This window comes from Rana temporaria, chromosome 2, assembly GCF_905171775.1.
Source record: "Rana temporaria chromosome 2, aRanTem1.1, whole genome shotgun sequence".
NCBI classification, from domain to species: domain Eukaryota; kingdom Metazoa; phylum Chordata; class Amphibia; order Anura; family Ranidae; genus Rana; species Rana temporaria.
The window spans coordinates 504270341-504297654 of NC_053490.1; the positions used below are offsets into that span (position 1 = coordinate 504270341).

The window sequence follows — 27314 nt, forward strand, 5'->3', positions numbered from 1 at the left end:
TTTCGGGTTCTAAAAAATGGCCAAAAAAAAAATTCGAACATGCTTTATTTTTTCACAACGTTTTTAACGTTGTCGTTTTTAAGGTTGTAAAAAATGGTCGTGTGTGGGCTTTAACGACGTGAAAAATCCGCGCATGCTCAGAAGCAAGTTATGAGATGGGAGCGCTCGTTCTGGTAAAACTACCGTTCGTAATGGAGTAAGCACATTCGTCACGCTGTAACAGACAGAAAAGCACGAATCGTCTTTTACTAACACTAAATCAGCTAAAGCAGCCCAAAGGGTGGCGCCATCCGAATGGAACTTCCCCTTTATAATGCCGTTGTATGTGTTGTACGTCACCGCGCTTTGCTAGAGCATTTTTTTTTTCACGATCGTGTGTAGGCAAGGCCGTTTTAATGATCAGGTTGAAAAAAACGTTGTTTTTTCTAGACCCTTAAAAACTTTGTTTTTTAGAACACGAAAAACGGTCGTGTGTACATGGCATTAGGCCCCTTCCCCACGGGGTGATCTCTGTCAGGAGATCATCTGTCCACTGATTCCACTGAGCAGGTGAATGGCTGGTCTGTGTCCGCTACGCTTATGGACACAGACACAGCTCGCTCTCTTCTATGGGCGGTGGGATGTAAACGGACATGCCTGTCCATTTACACCCGACAGGTGGACCAGATTGGTCCTTGAAACGGGTCTCTCCCTTAAGGCTGCATTCACACCTGAACGCGGCGTATTGTACCGCGATTTGCCGCGACAAATTGCGGCGTTTTGTCCCGCGATTTGCCGCGACAAAACGCGTCGTTTTTTAGCCTACAATATACGCCGGAGGGGTGATTTAACATTGTCGGCTATGCCGAAACGCCGAAGCCGCCTGAAAAAAAGGGTCCGGGACTTGTTTTGAGCTTCAGGCGTACAGCGTTTTGCCGTTCGGCGTGGAGATGTGAACCATCTCCATAGCCGACAATGTTAAATTACCCCTCCAGCGTATTGCAGGCTGCAATAGCGTTGGGCGTAAAAACGCCTAGGTGTGAATGGAGCCTTAAGAACAATGTCTGAGAGAAGTCCATCCTTGAGGCTGGGTTCCCCACATCCAATTCGCAATAGCAGGAGTTTTTGGCCGTCTCTCTATGGAACCGGTTCACATATCTTCGCTGCGGCTCTGGTGTGAATTTGCACCGGAGCCCTGTGCATCTTTTGGTCCGTTTCATTTCATAATTCAGCCAAAAATTTGGGCTGAAATCGGATCTGAAACGGTGAATGGAGACGCACCGGACCCCTGCTGGGAGCCACATACGAAGATAGTGTGAACCCAGCCTTACCGGTGTCATTACCCATGGCAACCAGCCAGCTTCTCCGTTTTTTTGCCACAGCTCAGAAAATGAAAACGCAAAAGCTTGGCTTTGTTCCAGTAAAGACTATCACTAAGTTTGGATTTGTTTCTGAACTGCTAGCCTCTGAAAAGTGGGTTTGCATCGATTTTTAGAGGCATTTGACAGGCTGTGAGGAAGCGAAGCGATACTTTCTCACCACCTGTGGTAACCCTGTAATTACCGTACCAACCAGAGCGTGTGCGATGCTTCCCTTTTCACTTGAATGGTTCATATTTGGCGAGCTTAATGCCCACCACCAAACATGATAGGAGCAATTTGGGGGGGGGGGGGCACTAAAAATGTTGCTTAACCCCCCCCCCCCCCCCCCAAACACAAATCTGACTGAGCCGCAAACTCGTCTCAGACACTTTTTATTATTATCTTTCATGCAGCGGGACTGTAATAGAACCCCTCCTGTGTGAGTGCAATATGTATTTTCAGGTTGTTTAGAGTTATTATGGGATGTAGGAAACCACCTTTTTATTAGGCTTTTAATACTGTAACCTGAAGCACAGACAGTTACTCGTCATTCATTGTTATTATGAGGAGTGTGTGAGGGGGGAGACAGCAGGTTTCACCCCTTATCCGGAGTACAGCCCAGGCTGTGAGGAAACTGAAGCGAAACCACGTGACCCGCCCCTGACTCATGAGGAAGGGAAAGAGATCTACGAGGCAGGGACAAGTGAACGCACTCCCTCCCCTTTGCTTGTCACTCATGGCTGTTTCGCCAATCAGAGAGCCTGGTGGCTTGTAGCTGGAGGGGAGAGGCGGGGACACGTAGCAAGCCTGTGTTCTTCCAGGAAATGACACAGATAGGAGCTGGAGGAGAGAGATGTGTAGGTAACGTGCTTTTGTGTATGTTCTATATATAGTCTATGTATGCTGGGCGTTCTATGTATATTATATGTATGCTGAGTGTTCTATATATATATATAGTCTATGTATGCTGGGTGTTCTATATATATAGTCTATGTATGCTGGGTGTTCTATATATATTATATGTATGCTGGGTGTTCTATATATATTATATGTATGCTGGGTGTTCTATATATATTATATGTATGCTGGGTGTTCTGTATATATTATATGTATGCTGGGTGTTCTATATATATTATATGTATGCTGGGTGTTCTATATATAGTCTATGTATGCTGGGTGTTCTATATATATTATATGTATGCTGGGTGTTCTATATATATTATATGTATGCTGGGTGTTCTATATATATTATATGTATGCTGGGTGTTCTATATATATTATATGTATGCTGGGTGTTCTATATATATTATATGTATGCTGGGTGTTCTATATATATAGTCTATGTATGCTGGGTGTTCTATATATAGTCTATGTATGCTGGGTGTTCTATATATATTATATGTATGCTGGGTGTTCTATATATATTATATGTATGCTGGGTGTTCTATATATATTATATGTATGCTGGGTGTTCTATATATATTATATGTATGCTGGGTGTTCTGTATATATTATATGTATGCTGGGTGTTCTATATATATTATATGTATGCTGGGTGTTCTATATATATTATATGTATGCTGGGTGTTCTATATATATTATATGTATGCTGGGTGTTCTATATATATTATATGTATGCTGGGTGTTCTATATATATTATATGTATGCTGGGTGTTCTGTATATATTATATGTATGCTGGGTGTTCTATATATATTATATGTATGCTGGGTGTTCTATATATATTATATGTATGCTGGGTGTTCTATATATATTATATGTATGCTGGGTGTTCTATATATATTATATGTATGCTGGGTGTTCTATATATATTATATATATATATATATATACAGTGCGTGTGTGTGTATATATATATATACTGGGTGTTCATAGCTCCCAACTGTCCTTGATTTCGAGGGACTGTCCCTGATTTGCAACAATGTTCCTCTGTCCCTCTTTTCCTCCTCATGTTGCTCTGATCTATATAGTTGTATATAAAATGCACTTTTTATCTTTAAAAAAGTGTTTCCCAGTGCTAAACCTTTCATCCAATTTCTAAATGTCTTGAATTGTAAATTCTAATTTAAAGGAACAGTAGTCTCAAACTGGCAGCCCGCCAGCTGTTGTGGAACTACAAGCCCCATCATACCTCTGGGCTCTGATGAAGAGGCTTTATGCTTTGAAACGCGTCAGCCGGCAGTGACCCTCTTTACTTCCTCCATGACCCTTTGGAGCGTGGTTCAGGTTCTACATGCTGCAGCCTGTATGGAATAAGTTTCTTGTTGCGTATCTTTCTACCACAATTGTGAGTAGGTCCTTTTATATTGTATTTTAATACATTTTAATAAATTTGTCAAACGGTAATACACTAGGCTGGTGCGCCTTTGTTGTTTGTTTGTTTCTTGTTTGCTACTAGGATATCCCCATCCATGAAGGGCAGCAAGGCCAGTGTTATCGGTATTGTTTTGGACCTTTGATTGTTTGACAGTCCGCTCGTGCGCAGGAGTAATTGTTTTCTGTCATCAAAAGCCCATCATACCTCTCCCTGTGGGAGTCAGCCTTGCAATGTCTCATGGGACTTGTAGTTCTGCAACAGCTGGAGGGCTGCCAGTTTGAGACCCCTGCTTTAGGCACTGGTGACATAGCCCCACCCCCCCTTAACAGATGCATCCTGGGAAGGCTATGTCACCAGCCCCTTTCAGGGAGATCTTCTTTCTAAAGTGCAAGATCTCCAGGGGGAGAGAATTCTCCCCCCCCCCCCCCAAGATTCATTTATTTATTACAGGTACCTATATAGCACCATCAATTCATGCAATGCTTTACATCAGAGGTCTCAAACTGGCAGCCCTCCAGCTGTTACAAGACTACAAGTCCCATCATGCCTCTGCCTGTGGGAGTCATGCTTGTAACTGTCAGATTTGAAATGCCTCATGAACTTGTAGTTTCGTAACAGCTGGAGGGCAATCGGTTTTGAGACCCCTGCTTTAAATCAGGGGTTGACAAATTTGCTTGGAATCTAGGAGCCAGCTAAAAAAGTTAGGAGCCAGAAAACGCGCCCCGTCCCGACGAGCTTGCGCGCAGAAGCGAACACATACGTGAGCAGCGCCCGCATATGTAAACGGTGTTCAAACCACACATGTGAGGTGTCGCCGCGATTGGTAGAGTGAGAGCAATAATTCTAGCCCTAAACCTCCTCTGTAACTCAAAATATGCAACCTGTAGAATTTTTTAAACGACGCCTATGGAGATTTTAAAGGGTAAAATTTTGTAGCCATTCCACGAGCGGACGTAATTTTGAAGCGTGACATGTTGGGTATCAATTTACTCGGCGTAACATTATCTTTCATAATATTAAAAAAATGGGGATAACTTTACTGTTGTCTTATTTTTTAATTAAAAAAAGTGTAATTTTTTCCCAAGAAAGTGCTCTTGTAAGACTGCTGCGCAAATACGGCGTGACAAAGTATTGCAACGATCACCATTTTATTCTCTAGGGTGTTAGGATAAAATATATATATAATGTTTGGGGGTTCTAATTAGAAGGAAGAAGATGGCAGTGAAAAATAGTGAAAAATGACATTAGAATTGCTGTTTAACTTGTAATGCTTAACTTGTAATACCAACGGCCACCACCAGATGGCGCCAGCTCACACATCTGGTGGTAATAACTTGTAATACCAACGGCTCACCACCAGCTCACCATTTCTAGTCGCCATGGCGACCTGGTGCCCGGGATTTGTTGAGCCCTGCTTTAAATATATATTGTAGAGTCCCATCAGTCCCTGCCCAGCAAGGAGCTTACAATCTAAAGTTACTAACTCACATTCATATATACCGTGGGGCAAAAAAGTATTTGGTCAGCCACCAATTGTACAAGTTCTCCCACTTAAAAAGATGAGAGAGGCCTGTAACTGTCATCATAGGTATACCTCAACTATGCGAGACAAAATGTGGAAACAAATCCAGACAATCACATTGTCTGATTTGGAAATAATTTTATTTGCAAATTATGGTGGAAAATAAGTATTTGGTCAATATCAAAAGTTCATCCCAATACTTTGTTATATATCCTTTTTTGGCAATGACAGAGGTCAAACGTTTTCTGTAAGTCTTCACAAGGTTGTCACACACTGTTGCTGGCATGTTGGCCCATTCCTCCATGCAGATCTCCTCTAGAGCATTGATGTTTTGGGGCTGTCGCTGGGCAACACAGACTTTCAACTCCCTCCAAAGGTTTTCTTTGGGGTTGAGATCTGGAGACTGGCTAGGCCACGCCAGGACCTCCTTTGTTGCCCGGGCAGTGTGTTTGGGATCATTGTCATGCTGAAAAACCCAGCCATGTTCCATTCTCAATACCCTTGCTGATGGGAGGAGGTTTGCACTCAAAATCTCACGATACATGGCCCCATTCATTCTTTCATGTACACGGATCAGTCGTCATGTTCCCTTTGCAGAGAAACAGCCCCAAAGCATGATGTTGCCACCCCCCATGCTTCACAGTAGGTATGGTGTTCTTTGGTTGCAACTCAGCATTCTCTCTCCTCCAAACACGACGAGTTGTGTTTCTACCAAACAGTTCTACTTTGGTTTCATCTGACCATATGACATTCTCCCAATCCTCTTCTGGATCATCCAAATGCTCTCTAGCAAACCTCAGACAGGCCCGGACATGTACTGGCTTAAGCAGGGGGGCACGCCTGACACTGCAGGATCTGAGTCCCTGGCGGCGTAGTGTGTTACTGATGGTAGCCTTTGTTACGTTGGTCCCAGCTCTCTGCAGGTCATTCACTAGGTTCCCCCGTGTGGTTCTGGGATTTTTGCTTACTGGTCTTGTGATCACTTTGACCCCACGGGGTGAGATCTTGCGTGGAGCCCCAGATCGAGGGAGATTATCAGTGGTCTTGTATTTCTTCCATTTTCAAATTATTGCTCCCACAGTTGATATCTTGCCTATTGCAGATTCAGTCTTCCCAGCCTGGTGCAGGTCTACAATTTTGTTTCTGGTGTCCTTCGGCAGCTCTTTGGTCTTCACCATAGTGGAGTTTGGAGTGTGACTGTTTGAGGTTGTGGACGGGTGTCTTTTATACTGATAACAAGTAGAGGTCGACCGATATATTGGCTGATTTTTGTCACTTTTTAATTAATGGGCATCGCCCGAATGTTTTAAAAAAAAAAAAAAGCAGATTTACTTCAGCGCAACTTGCATTGACTTTCTATGATACAGAAGTCATTGCAAGTCACCTGAAGTTTCCTGTGGAGTGACTTGTCTCTGGGCAGCCTGCCAAGTTTTGAGAAAAGAGATACAATGTTGCTTCTCATCAATGAACTGAACTCCTAGTAGAAGTTCTCAGTTTAACCATTTAAAGACTAAAGGCCAGATTCAGATACAATGGCGTATCTTTAGTTAGGCGTAGCGTATCCTATTTGCGCTACGCCGCCGCAACTTAGACAGGCAAGTGCAGTATTCACAAAGCACTTGCTCCGTAAGTTGCGGCGGCGTAGCGTAAATGGGCCGGCGTAAGCCCGCGTATTTCAAAGTAGGCTGGTAGGTGTGTGTTGTATGAAAATGAATCGTGACCCCACGTAAATAACGCGCCTAACGAACGGCACATGCGCGCGCATGCTCAGTATCATGTCAAATTTTCTCCGTAACTTACGCCGGCTTAATGCTTAGTCGACGTGAACGTAACCTACGCCCATCCCCATTTACGTACGACTTACGCAAACGACGTAAAATACGACGCTGTTCCGATGTCGATACCTTAACATGACTTACCCCTGCTTTTATGAGGGGTGAAGTTATGCCGGTCGTACGCCTTACATAAACAGTGTATTTTAATACGCCGGGCGCAAATACGTTCGTGAATCGGCTATCTAGCTCATTTTCATATTCGACGCGGAAATATACGGAAGCGCCCCTAGCGGCCAGTGTAAATATGCACCCCAAGATACGACGGCATAGGAGACTTACGCCGCTTGTATCTTCGCAACAGTGAGGCGTATCTGATTCTATGAATCAGTCGCAAAGATACGACGGCGTACATTCGGACTTACAACGGCGTACGTGGAGATACGCCGTCGTAAGTCCTTTGTGAATCTGGGCCCCAATCTTTTCTGACACTTGTTGCTTACAATTAAAAATCCTGTATTTTCTGCTAGAAAATCACTTAGAACCCCCAGACATTATATATTTTTTTTAGCAGAGACCCGAGGGAATAAAATAGCGGTTGTTGCAATATTTTATGTCACACGGTATTTGCGCAGAGATCTTTCAAACGCATTACAAAAAAAATACACTTTAATGAATTGAATTGGCCTAGCTCCGGAGCCGCAGGAATAACATTAGGAAAGGCCGCGGCTTCGGCCTAGCTCCGGAGCCGCGGCCATCTTGGTACACCCGGCGGTGGCCCTCCTCTGTTTACACCCACAGAGGAGGAGCCTGCACTCGTGGGACACACGCTGGGAGTGTCTGTACTGCCCTGAGAGGAGGGGGGGGGGGTCTCTTGCCCTGAGAGGAGGGGGGGTTTCTTGCCCTGAGAGGAGGGGGGTTTCTTGCCCTGAGAGGAGGGGGGGGTCTCTTGCCCTGAGAGGAGGGGGGGGGGGGTCTCTAGCCCTGAGAGGAGGGGGGGTCTCTGTACTGAGAGGAGGGGGGGTGTCTGCACAGTGGGGGTACTATAGTTGGTGGGGGGGGTGAATAGTGGGGGGGAGATGTGTATATTACAGTGGGGGGGAGATGTGTATATTACAGCGGGGGGGGGGGGAGATGTGTATATTACAGTGGGGGGGAGATGTGTATATTACAGCGGGGGGGGGGGGGGGTTGTGTATATTACAGTGGGGGAGAATTTTTTTTTTTTTGCCAATCCAAAAAATTATCCGATCCGTGACTCCTGATCCGAGGAACGATCCGAACCGTGAGTTTTTTGATCCTTTGCACCCCTATTTAATACCTACTTCGGCTTCATGTACACAGGATGTTTTTACAACTTTGCCTGAATGATTTAACTTGACAGATAGTAACCAATGTTTAAAACGTCAGTTTTGCCACGTTTACATGCCGCGTTTAGCGGCATGTAAACATTTACCAGCAGCAGTGTACATGAGGCCTTTACAGTAGGTGAGTTCTAAAGTGGGAGGGGCCTGTGCAATTTGAGTGAACCATTTTACCGCAGGGTCTGCTTTAACCACTTCCCGACGGCCGTCCGAATATGTGCGGCCGCAGGGTGGTTCTAAATCTCTGACAGGACGCATATATGCGTCCTCCGCTCTTCCAGGCCACTAGAGGGCGCGCGCGTGCCCGCCGCATTCCTGAGATACCGATGCGCATGCCTGGCGGCCGCGATGTCTGCCAGGCACTCACAATCGGCGGTTACAGGGACAAGACGTGAAGCTCTGTGTGTGTAAACACAGAGATCCACGTCCTGTCAGGGGAGAGAGGAGACCGATCTGTGTCCTTCATACATAGGCACACAGCATCGGTCACCTCCCCCAGTCACCCCCCTCCCCCCACAGTTAGAACACACCCAGGGAATACATTTAACCCCTTCCATGCCCCCCTAGTGTTAACCCCTTCACTGCCAGTCACATTTATACAGTAATCGGTGCATTTTTATAGCACTGATCGCAGTATAAATGTGAATGGCGCCAAAAATGTGTCAAAAGTGTCCGATGTGTCGGCCATAACGTCGCAGTCCCAATAAAAATTCGCAGATCGCCGCCATTACTAGTAAAAAAAATTAATAATAAAAATTAATAATAATTCTGTCCCCTATTTTGTAAGCACTATAACTTTTGCGCAAACCAGTCGCTTATTGCGATTTTTTTTTTTTTACCAAAAATATGGAGAAAGAATACGTATCGGCCTAAACTCAGAAAAAAATATTATTATTTTTTTTTTTTAAAAATTGGCTATTTATTATAGTAAAAAATATTGCCTTTTTTTCAAAATTGTCACTCTTTTTTTGTTTATAGCGCAAAAAATAAAAACCGCAAGGATTTGATCAAATACCACCAAAAGAAAGCTCTATTTGTGGGGGAAAAAGGACGCCAATTTTGTTTGGGAGCCATGTCGCACGACCGCGCAATTGTCAGTTAAAGCGACGCAGTGCCAGAAGCTGAAATTTCACCTGGTCAGGAAGGGGTATACGTGCCCAGTAAGGAAGTGGTTAATAAGACAAGGTCCAGGAGAGATGCACATTAACATGCATTGTGTTAAAATAAAAAAGTTCCCCTCTGGGTGATTTATGTACACTGCAACGATTTTTACAAACTACTGATTTTTATCTTTTGTTATTTTAAAGAAATAGCCGTTTGGTTGTTTGTATCCATGTGCAGCGTGAATGTGTATGGGAGCGGTTTTATCATTATCAATCAGCTGCTGCACATGCAGGCTTCTAATGAGGAAAGTTGGCAGGATCTGCATTCCTTTTTAGATGGAAAAAAATGTTGAAGGAAATGTCAAAACTCTGATTTGTATCTTAGTGCAGACTTCTAGGAAATTCAGCGAGCCAATCACACAAGCAGAAAATGACATTTCCGGGGAAGTTCTGTATGTGGAATGCCTCCAGGTTGCCATATTGCATTCTACAGAAAATCGCAGCAGCTGTAGATTGGAAAGGAAATGTAATTTTTATTAATATTCAATTACAATATGACTTGAGTAGCAACTGTTTATGTTATATTATTTTTTTTTACTTGCTATTTTTGTTCCACAAAATTGGAGTTCCTCTTTAACCACTTAAGCCCCGGACCTTTAGGCAGCTAAATGCCCAGGCCAGGTTTTGTGATTCGGCACTGCGTCGCTTTAACAGACAATTGCGCGGTCGTGCGATGTGGCTCCCAAACACAATTAGCGTCCTTTTTGTCCCACAAATAGAGCTTTCTTTTGGTGGTATTTGATCACCTCTGTGGTTTTTATTTTTTGCGCTATAAACAAAAATAGAGCGACAGTTTTGAAAAAAAATGCAATATTTTTTACTTTTTTCTATAATAAATATCCCCCCAAAAAAAAATATATATATATATATATATATATATATATATATATATATATATATATATATATATATATATATATATATATATATAAAAAATCCTCAGTTTAGGCCGATACGTATTCTTCTACATATTTTTACAAAATAGGGGATAGTTTTATTGCATTTTTATAAATTTTTTTTTTTTTACTACTAATGCCGGCGATCAGCGTTTTTTTTTTTTTTTTCGTGACTGCGACATTATGGCGGACACTTCGGACAATTTTGACACATTTTTGGGACCATTGTCATTTTCACAGCAAAAAATGCATTTAAATTGCATTGTTTATTGTGAAAATGACAGTTGCAGTTTGGGAGTTAACCACAGGGGGCGCTGAAGGGGTTATGTTTCACCTAGTGTGTGTTTACAACTGTAGGGGGGTGTGGCTGTAGGAGTGACATCATCGATTGTGTCTCCCTATAAAGAGGATGACACGATCGATGCAGCCGCCACAGTGAAGCACGGGGAAGCCGTGTTTACACGCGGCTCTCCCCGTTCTTCAGTTCCGGGGAGCGATCGCGGGACCCCAGCGGCGATCGGGTCTCGCGGTCCCGGAGCTTCGGACCGTGCCCGTGACCCACGGCTGGGTAGATGTAAACGTCGTGCCGGTACGTCGATCTGCCCAGCCGTGCCATTCTGCCGACGTATATCGTCGTGCGGCGGTCGTTAAGTGGTTAACCTCTTCCTGCCCGGCGTATAGTCATATGACGTCCGCAGGAACCTTTCGTCCCTCCGGGCGGATGTCATATGACGTCCGGGGATTCCCTGCAGTGAGGAGAGCGCGTGCTCGCTGCATCACTGGGGACCCAATGCGAGTGCCCATTTGGGTACAGTGTCGCATGACCGCACAATTCTCATTCAAAATGTGATGGCGCTGAAAGCGGAAAATTGGCCTGGGCAGGAAGGGGGTGAAAATGCCCGGTATGGAAGCTGTTAAGGCAGCCATTTTTTTTTTAATGGTCATCCTAATGCACCAAAAAAGAAGCATCCACTATTCATTGCATTGCCATACAACACTAATAACACACGCTTACATAACACAACAGTGTGAATGCAGCATCCACAGGACACAGCAATAATACTGGGCGGGGCTATGAGATCTGGAAATGTTTGCTGTAGACTTTCCATGTACTTTGTTGTCTCATATGGGAAGTTCCCGTTCTGCTTTTTATTTCTTGTCTTAGTAGCCAAAGTACGTGATTGTATTTTCGCAAAGCAGATGTTTCTTATTCATTAGGACAGTGTTCTGTTATTTTGTAACACTTTCACATGAAGGACTGTGGGGGAGGAGACTAAACCCTGGACCCTTTAAAAGGGGGGGTAAATAGAGGCGCTTGCCAAAAATTGACTAAAATAACTAAAATACCAAACAACGCACAGCAACGTATGGATAGTATGATAAATCCAAAATATTGTTTCACTCCTTGTTTCCAATACCTTCAAAAGCATCTACATTGAGATGAATGAGGTGGAGATAGTGAAAATTAATAATCCAAAGAAAATAGACTAAAAATAATAATTGATAGTCAACACATTAATATCAATCCAATAGTGTCATAAAACAGTGATAACTTAACAGTGATAGATCCGTATGAAGGACCAGAAAGAACACAGTGTAAATTCTGAGTGATAAAAAATGAACATCAATGTTTGTGAATAAATAATCTTCAATAATCTTAATTCTTTGGATTATTAATTTTCACTATCTCCACCTCATTCATCTCAATGTAGATGCTTTTGAAGGTATTGGAAACAAGGAGTGAAACAATATTTTGGATTTATCATACTATCCATACGTTGCTGTGCGTTGTTTGGTATTTTAGTTATTTTAGTCAATTTTTGGCAAGCGCCTCTATTTACCCCCCCTTTTACATGTTCTTTGGTGCGTGAGCACTATTTTAGTAGTGGCTGCTGCTTTTAGATTTTAGTTGATATTTTAAACAAATTATTTACAGTTAGGCTGGTTTTGCGCATTGGTTCCCCCCATACACAAACCCTGGACCCTGCATTCACTATATCTGATCTCCCACAGGACATGGAAATGTAACTATTTTCGTAAATATAAACTGCTAAACCTTCTCATCTGCAGTATAATGTAGCAGTCTTGTAACTTCTAAGGCCTCTTGCACATTATTATCCTGTTTGAGCATCTACTTTTTCAGACATTTTTTTTTTTTTTTTCATGTATATATTTATGTGCATTTTCGTGTGTAGGCGTTTGCGCAATTTCACGGACACTCGCGCAAGTGTGCGAAAACGTATTTTCTCGTTCTGCACAATATGTAAATGAGCATTTGCGCACATGAGGCATAAAGTAACCACTTCAATACTGGGCATTTTCACCCCCTTCCTGCCCAGGCCAATTTTCAGCGCTGTCACGCTTTTAATGACAATTGCACGGTCGTGCGATCTGGCTCCCAAACAAAATTGATGTCCTTTTTTTCCCACAAATAGAGCTTTCTTTTGGTGGTATTCGATCACCTCTGTGGTTTTTTATTTTTTGCGCTATAAACAAAAATAGAGCAACAATTTTGAAAAGAAAGCAATGTTTTGTACTTTTTGCGATATTTCGAGCACCTACAGGTAAGCCTTAATCTAAGCTTACCTGTAGGTAAAAGTGCTTGTAAAGGGTTTTTAACCACTTGCTTACTGGGCACATATACCACCCTCCTGCCTTGGTGAAATTTTAGCTTCCGGAACTGCGTCGCTTTAACTAAAATTTGCGCGGTCGTGCGACGTGGCTCCCAAACAAAATTGACGTCCTTTTTTCCCCACAAGTAGAGCTTTCTTTTGGTGGTATTTGATCACCTCTGCGGTTTTTATTTTTTGCGCTATAAACAAAAAAGGACGACAATTTTTAAATAAAATACAATATTTTTTACTTGTTGCTATAATAAATGTCCCAATTTTTATTTTTTTTTAAAAACATTTTTTTTTCTCAGTCTAGGCCGATACGTATTCTTCTACATATTTTTGGTAAAAAAAAAAAAAATCGCAATAAGCGACTGGTTTGTGCAAAAGTTATAGCGGCTACAAAATAGGGGACAGAATTATTATTTTTTATTATTTATTTGTTTTACTAGTAATGGCGGCGATCTGTAATTTTTATTGGGACTGCGACATTATGGCGGACACATCGAACACTTTTGACACATTTTTGGCACCATTCACATTTATACTGTGATCAGTGCTATAAATTTGCACTAATTACTGTATAAATGTGACTGGCTGGGAAGGGGTTAACACTAGGGAGTGAGGAACGGGTTAAATGTGTTCTAACTGTGGGGGAAGGGGGGTGACTGGGGAGGTGACCGATCCCTATGTACAAGGGACACAGATCGGTCTCCTCTCCAGAGACAGGACGCTGTCATTGTGTGAGCCGGCAATGAGAAATGATCTCATATGTTTACATATGAGATCATCTCTCATTGGCCGCACAGATCGCCTACCAAACGGCCACTCTGATTGGCCGTTCACGGCGATCTGTGATTGGCTGTGTCCAAGGGACACGGCCAGCACAGAGTTTCCTCGCTGCGCTCCCGTGTGCGCAGCGAGGAAACGAGGAAAGGGGCGGACGTCAATTGATGTCCTGTTGGATTTTCAGGTCCGCGCTGTAGCCGTCATTCGGCTATAGCACGGGCCTCAGGTGGTTAAATAAAACCAAAGAAATTTCAATGCTCAACTTACCGACCTACCTGCGAGCGACCGAATTGACCTGTCTAACAATATGCATTAAAATGGATTTAGTCTGCACACATTTGCAAATACATGCGTAAGCTACACCCTCCAAAATTTGCGTGCGCCTATGAAATGGCAACAAACTTCAGTATCCTATTTTTTTTTTTTTCAGATGACACTTTATAATTCCTCTATAGGTCATGAGTTTTGTGTTACGGAGGAAGTCTGGTGCTAGAAATATTGCTCTCACTCCGGTGTGCACAGCATGTAACATGTGTATAGAGAAAAAACGTTTTCATGTGTAGATGCCTCGAGGGGGGTCTAAAACATATTTAGCATTTTTGGGAGGGGATTTTATGTGTTTTATGTGTAAAGCTTTTTTTTTTTTTTATTATAACATGGGGGACAAAAAGTCCCTGCTGTTACCCGGGTGTGTGTGGAAGCACACAGTGCCACATTTGCCACGTCAGTTTTGTTTTTGACAGGTACCAATTCCCCACTCTTCGGGAGACCGGGCCCCCCCTCCTTCCTCTGCTGCTGGACCAATTAGAAAGCACAGCGCGCATGTGCAGTGGGGAACAGGTTGTGAAGCCAAAAGGCTTCACTGCTGGGTTCTCTTACCAGGAATGGCAGCGGCTGCACCAGACAGCCGACCAGAAGACCGACTGCGGTGCCGACATCGTGGGCTCCCTGGACAGGTAAGTGTCCTTATATTAAAATCAGCAGCTGCAGTATTTGTAGCTGCTGACTTTTAATTGTCCGTAAATGGGCTGAACCTCCTCTTTAAATTCAAAAATCTCTGTCTGGTGATGGGGCTCACACCTCAGTAGGACCTGCAGACAAGTTAGATCATACTAAAGATCTCTCCCTTGTTGATGTCTAGGACTCCGTGCAGCAGACAGTAAATTTCAATTTGTTTCTTGATAGCATTTTCTGTGGTCGGGGACAAAGGAAGTCTTTGTCACTGCTTCTGTAGCATGCTGTTGCCTTGCCAAAATGTAATGGGCACCAAAAAAGCGCACTCTGGTACAACAGATTCATTATATGTAGACGGTGTTATTTAGTTCTCTATTAGGAAGATTCATCAGTTTAAACCAAGAGGGTTATTTACTAAAAGGCTACAAGTGCACTTTAAAGAGGAAGTAAACCCTTCCCTTTTTTTTATTTTTTTTAAAACCCTGCAAGAGAAAGGCATAATGAACTAGTATGCACACTAGCTCATTATGTGTCACTTACCTGCGAGCGAAGTCCTCCTCCGTCCCGTCCACCGCCGCCGCCATGTCTCCTCGTCGCTTCTTCCTGTTATCGCCGCTTCAGCCAATCACAGCAGATGTGTGGTTGGGTTTACAACCACTTTAAAGTGCACTTGGAAGTGCAGTCGCCGTAGCTCTGAGGGGGACATGCAAGGAAAATAAAAAACAACATTTTAGCTTGCACATGATTGGATGATACAATCAGCAGAGCTTCCCCTCATTTCAGATCTACCCCTCAGATTTACAGCGACTGCACTTGTAGTGCAAAGTGGATTTGCCTTTTGTAAATAACACCCTAATTCTTATGCCCCGTACACACCATCACTGTATGTGATGAAAAAAAATGACGTTTTTAAAAACGTCACTTTAATTGACCGTGTGTGTGGGAAAACGTTGTTTTATGTCTTCTAAAAAACGACCAAAAAAAATTGAAGCATGCTTTAATTTTATGTGTCGTTTTTCAAAACGTCAACTTTTACTTCACAGAAATTGACCGTGTGTAGTAAAAAACGTCGTTTAAAACGACGTTTTTTCACCCGCGCATGCCCCGAAGCTACTTATGAAGCAAGCTTCAATGGAAAAAGTGGTGAGAACGTAACCTCGCTTTGCTAGAACATTGTGAGAAAAACGATGGTGTGTAGGCAACTTCGTCTTTGAAAATTGAAGTTTCAAAAACGTCATTTTTTACTTCACAGAAAATGTCGTCTTTTTTCATCACATAAAGTGATTGTGTGTACGTGGCATTAGTTTCAGTGATACTTAGGGGTTTATTTACGAAAGGCAAATCCACTTTACACTACAAGTGCAAAGTACAATTCAAATTGTACTGAAAGTGCACTTGGAAGTGCAGTCGCTGTAAATCTGAGGGATAGATTTGACATGAAGGGAAGCTCTGCTGATTTTATTTTGCTTGTATGTCCCCCTCGGATCTACAGCGACTGCACTTCCAAGTGCACTTTCAGTACAATTTGAAGTGTACTTTGCACTTGTAGTGCAAAGTGGATTTGCCTTTCGTAAATAACCCCCACATTGCTGTAAGCAGGGTACCTTTGGTCACCATAATGATGTACCTGCAGGATAGGCAGCTTTTCCCTGTATAGTTTTAGGATACCGTTTTTCAGGATGCTGCAGCTACCTGAGTACAAGAGCCAGCAGTGCAGATTCCTCCACCTAAATCCTAACATTGCAGTCGGACGGAGTAGTACACATGTCACAACGCTTTTCTCCACGGCAAATGTAACTCAGTATGCCAGGTGTCCAACTCGGCCATTGAAAACAATGGGGCCGTGCCGCAGCCACAAGCCAAACCCTTGGCTCAAGGTTGTGTTGTGGTGTATTAATACAGAATCCCCCTTGAGTTTAAAAAAAAATAAAAAACACGCACTCATGATGCAGAAGATTCACCTCCTGAATGTCTGGCAGGTATTATTACCTCTCTCGGAAAAAGGATTTGCCATGGCATAGACTGACATATCAGGGCCCTTTAGCATCAATCCTCTACATGTCGCTGCAGACCTAAAAAAAACAAACCCCCTATAACTCCCCTTGCAGACCATTCTATAACTCCCTTTAACTAAAATATCCAAATTATATAACCTGTCCTTTACCCCTTGCCAACGTCCAACTTCTCTAAAACCCCCTCTACCTTATCTCCTCCAGAAAAATAATTTAATACATCTTTGCTGATGGAGAAGGCACTTTGAAATGACCACCCACCTATTGAGTAGGTCCCCTTTTTGCCGTCATAACAGTCCTGACCCATTGAGGCATGGACTCCACTAGCTCTCTGAAGGTATGCTGTGGTATCTGGCACCAAGCCATCAGCAGCAGAACCTTTACCAGGACCCACCAGCTTGCTGCCTTCTTCCTATAGTGCATACTGGTGCCATCTCGGGCCCCAGGTAAGCGACATACATGCACCCCCAGCCATCCATATAATATAGAAGAAAACTTGATTCATCCGGTCAGGCCACCTCCTACCTCTGCTCAGTGGTCCAGTTCTGATGCTCATGTGCCCATTGTAGAAGATTTTGTGTGTATTTTTTTTTTTTTAGCAATCTGAGCTACAGTAGCTCTTCTATTGGATCAGACTAAATGGACCAGCCTTCACTCCCCACGTGCACCAATGAGCCTTTGCCACATACGACTCTGTTACCACTCACTTGCAGCCTAATAAATCCTTCCAATTTTAGAGTGGCACAGTAACAAGATAATCGGTGTTATTCACTTTACCTGTCAGTGATTTGTGTATATATATATATATATATATATATATATATATCTATATATATAGAGAGAGAGATTCTCTCTCTCTCTCTCTCTCTCTCTCTCTCTCTCTCTATCTATGTATAGATAAAAGAAAACTTTAGGTGGGTTACTTCCCTTTCTTATTTTCATATAGTGGAGAAATGTCAGGGTGGGCTCCCAATCTTCCACCAATTTCAATAGAAACGACAAAGGGATGCCCCAATAAATATCATAAGGTTTGGGACAGATGGCTGGGGGAGGCCTCTACCTGTGATGCTCCTGACTAGTTGTGCTCCCCCGCGCGCTCTCTGGGTGCTCCTGATTGATGACCTGCAGTTCTCTACCTCTTTCTCATGTCACTTTATGTATGCACATGTAATATTTTTATATCTGTTATGTCTGTATGCACAACATTGGTATGTATCCGAAATTGTGATGCCTGTTGCACCAGTTATCCACATGTATGTAATCCTTCTCTTTATGCTCAATAAACGCAGTTTTTGATTTAAAAAATAAATGACAAAGGCAGGGGTTGACAAATTTGCTTGGAATCTAGGAGCCAGCTAAAAAAGTTAGGAGCCAGGAAACGCGCCCCGTCCCGACGAGCTTGCGCGCAGAAGCGAACACATACGTGAGCAGAGCCCACATATGTAAATGGTGTTCAAACCACACATGTGAGGTATCGCCGCGATTGGTAGAGCGAGAGCAATAATTCTAGCCCTAGACCTTCTCTGTAACTCAAAACATGCAACCTGTAGAGTTTTTATAAACGTTGCCTATGGAGATTTTAAAGGGTAAAAGTTTGACGCCATTCCACGAGCGGACGTAATTTTGAAGCGTGACATGTTGGGTATCAATTTACTCGGCGTAACATTATCTTTCATAATATTAAAAAAAATGGGGATAACTTTACTGTTGTCTTATTTTTTAATTAAAAAAAGTGTAATTTTTTTCCCCAAAAAAAAGTGCGCTTGCAAGACCGCTGCGCAAATACGGCGTGACAGAAAGTATTGCAACGATCGCCATTTAATTCTCTAGGGTGTTGGGATAAAAAATATATATAATGTTTGGGGGTTCTAATTAGAGGGAAGAAGATGGCAGTGAAAAATTACATTAGAATTGCTGTTTAACTTGTAATGCTTAACTTGTAATACCAACGGCCACCACCAGATGGCGCCAGCTCACATAAAAAAAAAATTTAATTTTTTTTTTTTGCCCCCCTTCCAAGCCAAGTCGCCAGGACCATATTTCTAGTCGCCATGGCGACCTGGGGCCCGGGATTTGTCGGGCCCTGGACAAAGGGACATACACTCCAATTGCAAACGATTTTACTTCAATCTTCAAATCATGTAGACAAACGGCAAACAGCAAAAGCAGCTACTAATACAGAAATGTTGGCTTAGTGAAAAGTATGTCCATGTACAGTATAATATGCACTCAATACTTGGTTGGGGCTCCATTTGCATGAATTATTGCATCAATGCGGTGGGGCATGAAGGTGATCAGCCTGTGGCACTTCTGAGATGATATGGAAGACCAGGTTACTTTGATAGCGGCCTTAAAGGATCACTAAAGGATTTTTTTTTTTTAGCTAAATAGCTTCCTTTACCTTACTGCAGTACTGGTTTCATGTCCTCATTGTTCGTTTTTGCTTTGAAGTTGCTGTAATTCTGCTGTGATCTCCACACTTCCTGCTTGTCTGGCTCCTTATGAAAAATCTCATGGGAGCTTCTCACTGTGGTCTAAGCTGTGTGTCTAAAACTCCTCAGAACCAATCAGATTCATTTTAAAAACAAAACACTGCCCTGGATTTGTTTGTTTTTGTTCTGTGGGTCTCTTTACTTCACATAAACATGAAACCAGTTTAAAACTGAAAGTGAAACTAGAGGCACATTATATGATAGAATTTAATCATTTTTAATCATTTTTAAAGGGAATCAGTTAACTTTTATGTCTCTATACCCTGTAAACAGTCCTTTCAGCAAAACATTTTTTTCCTTTAGTGACCCTTTAAGCTTATCTGCATTGTTGGGTCTGGTGTCTCTCATTTTCCTCTTGACAATACCCCACATATTCTCTATGGGGTTTAGAACAGGCGTATTTGCTGACCAATCAAGCACAGTGACACCATGATCATTAACCTCTTTCCCACCAGGCTTGTTTTTCAGATTCGGTGTTTACGAGACTAAAACTGTTTTTTTTGCTAGAAAATTACTTAAAACCCCCAAACATTATATATATTTTTTCTAACACCCTAGAGAATAAAATGGCAGGCATTGCAATACTTTTTGTCACACCGTATTTGCGCAGCGGTTTTACAAGCGCACTTTTTTTTGGAAAAAAAAAACTTTTTTGAATTAAAAAATAAGACAACAATTAATTTTGCCCAATTTTTTTATATATTGTGAAAGATAATGTTGCGCCGAGTAAAATGATACCCAACATGTCACGCTTAAAAATTGCGCCCGCTGGTGGCATGACGTCAAACTTTTACCCTTAAAAATCTCAATAGGCGACGTTTAAAAAATTCTACAGGTTACATTTTTTGAGTTACAGAGTAGGCCTAGGGCTAGAATTATTGCTCTCGCTCTAACGATTGCGGCGATACCTCACTTGTGTGGTTTGAACACAGTTTTCATATGCGGGCGCTACTCGCGTATGCGTTCGCTTCTGTGCGCGAGCTCGTCGGGACGGGGCGCTTTAAAAATTATTTTTTTTGTTTTCTTTTTTATTTTTATTTAGTTAATAATTTTTTACACTGAAATAAAAAAAAAAATTGATCACTTTTATTCCTATTACAAGGAATGTAAACATCCCTTGTAATAGAAAAAAGCATGACAGGTCCTCTTAAATATGAGATCTGGGGTCAAAAAGACCTCAGATCACATATTTAGACGTAAATGCAAAAAAAATAAAAAAAAATTGGAAACTGTCATTTTTTCAAATGACAAAAAAAAAAATGTTTCTTTAAGACGCTGGGCGGGACTGACGTTTTGACGTCACTTCCGCCCAGCAGAGCTATGGGGACGGGTGGGGGCGATTTTTCCCTCAGTCGCAACCCCAGTCAGCTGCCGAACGCACCCGATCGCCTCCGCCGCTACCGACAGCTCCGGTAAGCGGCGGAGGGCGCGGGAGAGCGGCGGGAGGGGGGGCCCTCTCCCGCCACCGATAACGGCGATCTCGCGGTGAATCCGCCGCGGAGACCGCCGTTATCGTGTACAGGACCGCCCACTGAAGAGATGGATATCTCGGTTGTGGCAGCAGCTGCTGCCGTTACCGAGATATCCATCTTTAAAAAGAGGACGTATTTTGGACATGGGGCGTGGGCAAGAGGTTAAACCAGGTATTGGTACTTTTGGCAGTGTGCCCAGGTGCCAAGTCCTGCTGGAAAATGAAATCAGCATCTCCATAAAGCTGGTCAGCAGAGGAGAAGCATGAAGTGCTCTACAATAAAACACAGAGGACCCACACCAGCAGATGACATGGCTCCCCAAATCATCACTGACTGTGGAAACTTCACACTGGACTTCATGCAATTTGGATTCTGTGCCTCTCCACTCCTCCTCCAGACTCTGGGACCGCGATTTATAAATGAAATACAAAATTTCTACTGTACATGATGATTTTGGGAGCCATGTCCTCTGGACTTGATAAAACACAGTGGACCAACACCAGCAGATGACATGGCTCCCCAAATCATCACTGACTGTAGAAATGTTGAATTCCATTTGTAAATCGCGATCCCAGAGTCTGGAGGAAGAGTGGAGAGGCACAGAATTCAAGTTGCATGAGGTCTAGTGAGAAGTTTCCACAGTCAGTGATGATTTTGCTAAGACAAAGCAGTGGCACAGTTGGCTCCCAATCAGGAGAGAGAGGGGGCGAGGCTGAACGGCAGCTCCATATCTGCAGCTCGGGTGACCCCATAGCAAACGACTTGCTGTGGGCGCACTCGACAGGAGGGAGGGGCCAGACGCAGCGAAGAGGGACCAGAAACGAGGAGGATCTGGTTTTCTCTTCGCAAAACCACTGCACAGACTAGGCAAGTATAACATGGTTTGTTATTTTATTTTTTAAACAAGATTTTACAATCACTTTAACACTGAAGTTTAAAGGATAAGTTCACGTTTACAAAAAAATAATAAATACAATTTTTTTGCAGGTAAAAAAAATGCATTTTATTTTATTTTTTTGTTAGGGGTCTGTAAAGCATTACACCCATGATCAACAGATTATTGGTGTAATGCCATGGTCCTGCAGACTGTGTATCTATCTGCCCGTACCTCTGATATGGGCAGGCAGTTACTCGGACAGGAAGCTCAATGAACTACCAAGAACAACCAACAGCACCCTGGTAGTTTGTTGTTTTCCCATTCAATGGATGGGAATGGATGACACAGCCAGGCATGTGCAGACCCACATGGCCACATTTTTGTTAGGCTTCTTTTTTTATTTTATTTTTAGATTGTGACAGCAAGCAGGGGAGAAGATTCCGCTCACTGTCAAAATGGGGGATCAGGGGAGTGCGGGGGCCGGTACATATATAACTTAAAGCGGGAGTTCACCCAATTATATATTTTTTTCTCTTCTCCCCTTAGATGGATGCTCTTTTTGTCTAGGGGAATCGGCTAGTTGCTTTAAAATATGACCCGTACTTACCGTTTTCGAGATGCATCTTCTCCGTCGCTTCCGGGTATGGGTCTTCGGGAGCGGGCGTTCCTTCTTGATTGACAGTCTTCCGAGAGGCTTCCGACGGTCGCATCCATCGCGTCACTCGTAGCCGAAAGAAGTCGAACGTCGGTGCGGCTCTATACTGCGCCTGCGCACCGACGTTCGGCTTCTTTCGGAAAATCGGGACGCGATGGATGCGACCGTCGGAAGCCTCTCGGAAGACTGTCAATCAAAATAGGAACGCCCAGTCCCGCAGCCCATACCCGGAAGCGACGGAGAAGATGCATCTCGTAAACGGTAAGTACGGATCATATTTTAAAACGGCTGATTCCCCTAGACAAAACGAGCGTCCATCTAGGGCAGGGGTCTCAAACTGGTGGCCCTCCAGCTGTTGTGAAACTACAAGTCCCAAGAGGCATTGCAAGGCTGACAGTTACAAGCATGACTCCCACAGACAGAGGCACGATGGGACTTGTAGTTTTGCAACAGCTGGAGGGCCGACAATTTGAGACCCCTGATCTAGGGGGAAATAGTGTCATGTGCGGGTGAACCTCCGCTTTAATATGGGTGTAATATGTTACACAGGGTAAACTTCTCCTTTCTAATCAGCTTATATTTTGCCTTCTGGTTTCTCCTTCCCCCTTCATGAACATGCTAATGGAAATGTTTAATATTTCCATTTTTTATTACATAACCTTATTTTAGTCCCAGGGATGTCATCACTGGGTCTTTTGTGTTTCTCTAGACAATGCAGGCAGATCATGACTGGTGGAGGGGCCAGCGGAGTGCTGTACATGGATTCTTGAAAACAATCACAGCCCCCTGCCTTACTACTCATCTGAAGACCCCTTATGCCGCGTACACACGGTCGGAGATTCCGTCAGCAAAAGTCTGATGTGAGCTTTTGGTCAGAGATTCCGACTGTGTGTATGCTCCATCGGACTTTTGCCTTCGGAATTTCCGCCAGCAAAAGATTGAGAGCAGGTTCTCAATTTTTCCGATTGGAAAAATTCCGATCGTCTGTAACAATTCTGACGCGCAAAATTCCTACGCATGCTCGGAAGCATTTAACTTCATTTTCTCAGTTCGTCGTAGTGTTGTACGTCACCGCGTTCTTGTCGAAAGTTCAGAGGACTTTTGTGTGACCTTGTGTATGCAAGCCAAGCTTGAGCGGAATTCCGTTGGATAAACCATCCAAGGTTTTTCCGACGGAATTTCCGCTTGTGTGTGCAGGGCATTAGCTGGCTCTTTGTAGATTTATGCAAATATCAAAATGCCTTGATGGGTAGATATCAGTCTGGAGAAGTGGGTATTCCTAGACAGGCTGGGGCAGATCCACATACATTCGCTGCGCCCGGCGCAGATGTAAGATACGCTACGCCGCTGTAACTTACTTGGCTTTGGTTTGAATCCTCAACGAATTTGCGCCGTAAGTTACGGCGGCGTAGTGTATCTCTCGCGGCGGAATTCAAATTGGGCGGGTAGGGGGCGTGTTTCATTTAAATGAAGCGCGTCCCCGCGCCGAACGAACTGCGCATGCGCCGTCCGTATAAACTCCCAGGGTGCATTGCTCCAAATGACGTCGCAAGGACGTCATTGTTTTCAACGTGAACGTAAATGGCATCCAGCCCTATTCACGGACGACTTACGCAAACAATGTAAAATTAGACGCAGGAACGACGGCCATACTTAACATTGAGTACGCCACCAGATAGCAGCTTTAACTATACGCCGAAAAAAGCCGAACGGAAACAACGTAAAAAAATGCGACGGCCGGTCGTACTTTCGTGGATCGTCAGAAATAGCTAATTTGCATACTCGACACGGATTACGACGGGAACGCCACCTAGCGGATGCCAAAAAATTGCATCTAAGATCTGATGGCGTACGAAGACGTACGCCTGTCGGATCTAACACAGATGCCGTCGTATCTTGTTTTGTGGATACCAAAACAAAGATATGACGCGCAAAATTCGAAATTACGCAGTGTATCAACAGATACGCCATGTCATTTCTTTGAGGATCTGCCCCGCTGTCTTTGCTTGTAGACCACCCGAGGGTAAAGGGGTTGTAAAGGTAATTTTTTTTTCCCTAAATAGCTTCCTTTACCTTAGTGCAGTCCTCCTTCACTTACCTCATCCTTCCATTTTGCTTTTAAATGTCCTTATTTCTTCTGAGAAATCCTCACTTCCTGTTCTTCTGTCTGTAACTCCACACAGTAATGCAAGGCTTTCTCCCTGGTGTGGAGTGTCGTGCTTGCCCCCTCCCTTGGACTACAGGAGAGTCAGGACGCTCTCTACGTTGCAGATAGAGAAAGGAGCTGTGTGTTAGTGGGCGTCCTGACTCTCTTGTAGTCCAAGGGAGGGGGCGAGCACGACACTCCACACCAGGGAGAAAGCCTTGCATTATTGTGTGGAGTTACAGACAGAAGAACAGGAAGTGAGGATTTCTCAGAAGAAATAAGGACATTTAAAAGCAAAATGGAAGGATGAGGTAAGTGAAGGAGGACTGCACTAAGGTAAAGGAAGCTATTTAGGAAAAATAAATTGTACCTTTACAACCCCTTTAAGCCCACATGTGATGGCGATGCTGAGCTTCCATGATTGAAAGAACTGAAATCCAATTAAAGGAATGGGCCGGGACATTCAGGCTGGAGAGGAAAGAGCTAGATAATGCTGGATGTCCTCCAGCCAGGACGTAAGGCAGGCTCTATCTGACTTGCTGCAGCTTCTAATGCAGGTTGTGAGAAGTTCACACGGGGCAATAAAATCCTAACAAGCAATTTTTGTACAGGAGAGGTGTGTGTACAATTGTGCAAGGCTGAAGGGAAGGCCGGAGTCCAGCTTTAACAGTGTATGTTTTTTCCTCCTTGCAGGACTGTGCCTCCACACCGGAAGAGGATGACTCAGAGGCTGTGACCAGCGGCAGCCATGGCAAGCTTGACACCCCTCCTCCTAATCTGTCATGCGATCTTCCTGGGTAGGAATGATTTTTACATTTCCAGTGCTCATTATTTGTACATTTTTAACAGCAGTGAACTCTGTGTAGAGTTATTCACTTTAAGATAATCCGAGGACATCCGATTTAATTTACTGCCATAGTGCTGATCTATAAGGATATACATGTCTCCTGCATGTATCCTTACCTGTCAAATGTCTCCCCTCCGTCTGTTATAAGAACTGAAAAACTGCAGATTCTGTGGGTGGATCTGTTGTCTGGAGCTCGGTGGGTGGAGTCGTGATGTCAGTAGACTCCCCGCCCTCCTCTACACTCCCCTTGTCAACATGCATTTTTTCCTGTGTATTCCTTACACCAAATTCTGCTATGATCACTAACATCCAGTCAAAATCCAGAAAAGTAACCACATGACTTCAGAAAAGGAGTGGGGGTGGGAATTAAAAAATAATGCCTGTCTCCAGGCTAGTGCATGAGATATGTAAATAACTTGCCACTCACAGCAAGGGGGCAGAACGGACTAAGGTTTTTCTCTGTAAGTCCGTTTTATTTCACTGAACAATAAAAGAGGATTGCTCAGAGCTGGATTAACTCTTCGTGGCAAGACTGGGCACAGATGATAGGAAATCTTATACTCTACATTGTGACATCAAAAAAAAAGAAAAAAAAAATCGGGTTCACATCCACTTTTACCACTTGACCACTGGGCACTTAAATCCCCTTCCTAACCAGACCAATTTTCAGCTTTCGGTGCTCTCACACTTTGAATGACAATTACTCAGTCATACAACATTGTGCCCATCTGAAATTTTTGTCATTTTTTCCCCACAAATAGAGCTTTCTTTTGGTGGTATTTGATCACCTCTGCGGTTTTTATTTGTTGCGCTATAAAAGAAAAAACACTGAAAATTCTGTAAAAATAAAAAAAAATTCTCGTTTCTGTCATATTAGCAGGTATTGCGGGGTATTGGGGTATTGCGGAGTATTTCAGAGTATGGGGGGTATTGCAGAGTATGGGGGGTATTTCAGAGTAATGCGCAGGGATGGATGGCTGGATCTGTGACTGCATTTGTCACAGATCCAGCCCACAGCAGCTGCTGCTGCTTCCGCTCTCCCCCCCCCCCTCTCCTCTCCTCTCACACTGTACCGATCGGTACAGAGAGGAGAGGGAGGAACCGGCGTCATCACATGACGCCGGTTTGTTTACAAGTGATCGCTCTGTCATTTGACGGAGCGATCACGTGGTAAACATCCGCTATCAGCGGCAATTTACCACGATCCGTGATGCGCCGGGTCTTCTAGACCCGGCGCTCACGGATGATTCCGGGAGCGCGCCCCAGGGGGCGCGCAAGTGAAGGATTCTGGGAGGACGTCCTCCCAGAACAACTCCACCGCGCTGTAGACGTCTTTTGTCTATAGCGCGGTGGGAAAGAGGTTAAAATGGATGTAAACACGAAATGTTATTCTTTTTCTATAAAAAAAAATGTCATACTTGCCCGCTCTGTGCAATAGGTTTTGCACAGAGCAGCCCAATCCTCCTTTTCTTGGATCTCTCACTGGTGGTCTTGGCCCCTCCCTCCTGCCGAATGCCCCCAGGGCAAACCGCTTGCAATAGGGGCACCCAAGCAGGCTTGTTCTCGAGCCATGGCTCTGCATGTCCATTCACACACACACACAGCTGCACCTCGGCCCCACTCTCTACTTATTGGCTAACTGCCTGTGATTGCCCGTCAATGAGGAGGGAGAGTCTCCGGAGAGCCGAGGCTCTCGTGAATGTCGCTGGATCGAGATGGGGCTCAGGTAAGTATTAGATGCATGCATAGAATGCATGAAAGTAAGAAACCTTTGACACTTTAATAAGACTGAATTCCTACAAACAGCCAATCTGATTTTTCCTTTATTCTATAACCAGCTCTCATAGGAATAAGCTGACCTTCTTGCTTTTGGCAACACAGATGTTTTCTTTTCAGAAACTTTTATGCTGATGATTCTGTTATTTCCCTGGTGTATAGCGTGAGAGACAGAGATTCCACTTAGTTGTGCAATGAAAGCTTCTGCTTTTATTAGGACTGTACAAACAAGTCATCAGTCCTCGTATAACCCATTAAATTCGGGATTGGTATCTATTGATCAGTTCCTA

The 27314-nt window shown here is 43.6% G+C and overlaps 1 protein-coding gene across 4 annotated transcripts in view; it reads left to right on the forward strand.

Annotated features, from left to right (window-relative positions):
* The first annotated feature begins 2108 nt into the window (after window positions 1-2108).
* The window catches only part of LOC120927902 (interferon alpha/beta receptor 2-like), an 80736-nt gene continuing 55530 nt past the window's right edge, over window positions 2109-27314 (forward strand). Inside the window, exons 1-2 of one of the 4 annotated variants that reach the window (XM_040338893.1) lie at window positions 2109-2201; window positions 25095-25198. In XM_040338893.1, coding sequence (XP_040194827.1) covers window positions 25150-25198 — 49 coding nt within the window. In that variant the 5' untranslated portion in view covers window positions 2109-2201; window positions 25095-25149. Of the gene's footprint in view, window positions 2202-3465; window positions 3647-25094; window positions 25199-27314 lie in introns of those variants that run through there. The other 3 variants (XM_040338894.1, XM_040338895.1, XM_040338892.1) reach the window with 3 other exon arrangements.